Source organism: Penaeus japonicus, unplaced genomic scaffold (genome assembly GCF_977035675.1).
Source record: "Penaeus japonicus unplaced genomic scaffold, GWHDUDI00000001_assembly GWHDUDI00000034, whole genome shotgun sequence".
In the NCBI taxonomy this organism is placed as follows: domain Eukaryota; kingdom Metazoa; phylum Arthropoda; class Malacostraca; order Decapoda; family Penaeidae; genus Penaeus; species Penaeus japonicus.
The window spans coordinates 25,199,932-25,203,031 of record NW_028234436.1 but is presented as its reverse complement, the minus strand read 5'-3'; the positions used below and the strand labels follow the sequence as shown (position 1 = coordinate 25,203,031).

General features: G+C 39.7%; 1 protein-coding gene across 1 annotated transcript in view; it reads right to left on the bottom strand.

The window, feature by feature from the left end:
- Window positions 1–3,100, bottom strand: part of LOC122242922 (sulfotransferase 1C4-like) — a 5,369-nt gene continuing 2,269 nt past the window's right edge. The window contains exons 4-5 of the mRNA XM_043000353.2: window positions 2,156–2,448; window positions 1–2,005 (exon numbers count right to left, since the gene is read on the bottom strand). Of these exons, the coding sequence (XP_042856287.2) occupies window positions 1,804–2,005; window positions 2,156–2,448 (495 nt within the window). The 3' untranslated portion in view covers window positions 1–1,803. The remainder of the gene's footprint in view (window positions 2,006–2,155; window positions 2,449–3,100) is intronic.

Below are 3,100 nucleotides of genomic sequence, written 5' to 3'. Positions count from 1 at the left end.
TGCTGGGAAAAGTGACAGTTGTTCGTTGCACTTGCTCGTGTCGGGTAGTTCATGAGAGTTCTCTAAGATAACGCCCTTCTCTCGAGGTCATAGGTCACTGAGGTCGCCGTTATGGAGAAACACAGCGACGTGTTATCGACTATAGATAGAACGGAATTGATACGGAGTTAAGGATTCGCCAAATTATTGTTTTCACGCAGATAAAACCGATTGCATTCATATTTTACTTTAATCATCAAGATCCTTCTGGCAAAGGCTGACAATGGCCAATGAGGAGCTGCCACTAATCTTTAAAAAAAATAAAAAAAAATGGATCGAGCAGTCGTTCGTTCGAGAGCTCAGTTTCCGAAGGCCGCGGTTTTCACTGGCGCCGTGTTGGCAGGACTCGAGGCATCAGGAGCGCCTACAGGCAATCCGACCGCTACGGTAAGCATTCAGTTATGATGATCAGATGAGTCAGCACTCATAGCTGACAGAGGCCGGGCCGCCTTGTGCATATAGCCCGGGCGAAGCGACGTCTTCACAAATCTCTCTGAATTGAACTGAACTGACTCGAGACGCGGAACAAGAAACAAGTCTCCACTGACTGAATCATAATTGAGAAAAAAATATTAAATTGTTTTGAATTTGGTTGTGGCAACCGTAATAAGAAGGGAAGTTTTGTGCATGTATATGTATGTATATATTCATACACTGGGGAGTACTTTACAAATACGCATTCATTTGCATGTATAAGTAGTACACAATTCCTTGGCAATGCCTTTAAATACCCTATATTATCCAATAGGCATCTACCATTGCATAGCTTGTAACAATTCAAATGTTACAAGAATTGCCAAGATCACCCTACTTATATCTCACGCTCACAATTTTACATGAAAGTATTAAAACTTCGTAAATCTAGCAGAAACTACTTAATTTTTGAGTTAGTTACAGCCATCACTGACACTAGTTCGTGGCAGTTTTTAGTATAATGCCACAAGTAAGTTAAATAAGTTAATGACTCAGCACCTTACAGTGGGTTTACGAAAGGAATACAACAAATAGCGCTAGTGTAGAATATAATCGTACCTATTCACAACTATATACCCTAACACCACCCTCCTATTAAGGTTAATACTAATATACAGCCCTAGCTGAGAGTATCCAATGATATAGCTGATCTATGGAACATACATACATGTAGTTATAACTTACATATGTTAAAATGTACGGGTCTACATAAGTCCTTAAGGCGGCTTTATCAAAAATATTTTTTCGTGCCGCCGGTCGACATCTAAGATTAGATTTTGATGGGAGAAAATATACAACACAATATAAAATATCTACCCAAAGAAACGTCAAAAAAACATGGACGATTCATCTACTGGTTAGTCTGTGGTCATTTTCCAGTCACTTACATGGACAAGACCGGTAGTTGTTTAGGTCATAGTCATGCGGCCGCAGGTCAAGGTTTGTGGCTTCGCTTTCGAAACAATATATGCTCGATCCAGCCTTTTGTGATAATACCATGGTATTTAGAATCTGTTTTTTTATACAATCATTTCACTATTTTTTCTCATGGATATAAGAAGTAATGAGTTTGGATATTGATTTGAAGAAAAGAAATACGAAACTTTTCAAACGGAAACGATCTCTTTTCGTTTAGAAAAAAAAACAAAAAAACGCACTAACTTCTAAAAAGATTTAAAAAAAACGAAAGAAATGAGAAATTCCACGGGGAAAAAGTCCTAGCGTGACACAGCCTTCACTCCAGGTGTTTCCATGCACTGAAGGAGTCCGACTGACGGATCTGCGGTCGTCCTATTTGTATCTGAAGGCGAAGTCGAGGTCGTGGGAGTTGTCTCGAATCCAGCGCTCCATCTTGACGTCCATCTCGGGCGTCGCGATGGCCGCCCAGTCCCCGACCCGCCCCTTCCGGCAGTGGTTGCTTACGATGTTCATGACATTTATTTTCAGTTCATGAGTGCTCTTCATGCGGTCGAATTGTGCATACTCTGATATTCTGAAAGTGGAGAGGACTCCTTTTATTATTTTTTCTTCGAAGTAAAACAACCTAATTACTTGGGAGAAGACGTGCTGAATGAATTATCACGTAAACGAAGCGATCAATCATTAAACCAGGATACAAAGTGCAATGGAAACCTTGACTCACTTCAGCAACATGTCATCGTCTAGTTGCAGGCCCAAGAACGTGCTAAGCTTCCTCAGCTCCTCCAGTATGTTGGATTTCATGTCCTCGTAAAACATCATGTGGAAGTTGGGGTAGTCCTTGTGCCGCCTCGCCTGACGGATGTGATCCCAGTAAGGACCATAGAAGAGGTTGTCGTTTATAAAGGCATCTAACAGATTTTCAAAAGTGCCGGTGAAGAAACGTCCTCCAAAATTTTTCAGAGAGTGATAGAAAGAGACGCAAACGTCCTTTGGGTTTCGGGCCACGTACACCACCTGAGGACGAAGACCCTTCACTGTACCTAATAGGCCTAAGTGATGTTACTGTCCCATCGGCTGTTAGGGCATGTTATATAAATGTTATATTATAATGTTATATATATATGTGTGTGTGTGTGTGTGTGTGTGTGTGTGTGTGTGTGTGTGTGTTATATAGGCTTAAGTGATGTTACACTGTATAACTTCCCACATTTTGGTACCTACATCATTTAGCGTCCTTTTTCGCATGCATATTATTACCATCATTTAAATTTTGTAAGAATTTACGGTGGAAAGTGGCTACTGTAGGTCAGATCTCTCTTAAACTTAGTGTCCGAAATCGGTTTGAGATAAAGGGAAACATATTTGAATGGAAAGCTGCATCTAAATCAAAAGAACGGACTTGGAAAATAACGATCAAAGTAATGCTGTTTATTCACTACTGAGAAAAAGAGAGAATGTTGTTAATAACTCAAACAACAGTTATGTGCGATTAAGTCTCTAGTGAAACTGTTAATTTTCCAGTGATATGATATAATGAGAGTGAGTAATAATGTAATCCATATTACCGATATATATTCATGCAAAAAATACTAATCTACATCGAGAATATGTACACATAACCAGTGTATATGGCGTCAATATACCCCTGGAATTGGAAATAAGAAAA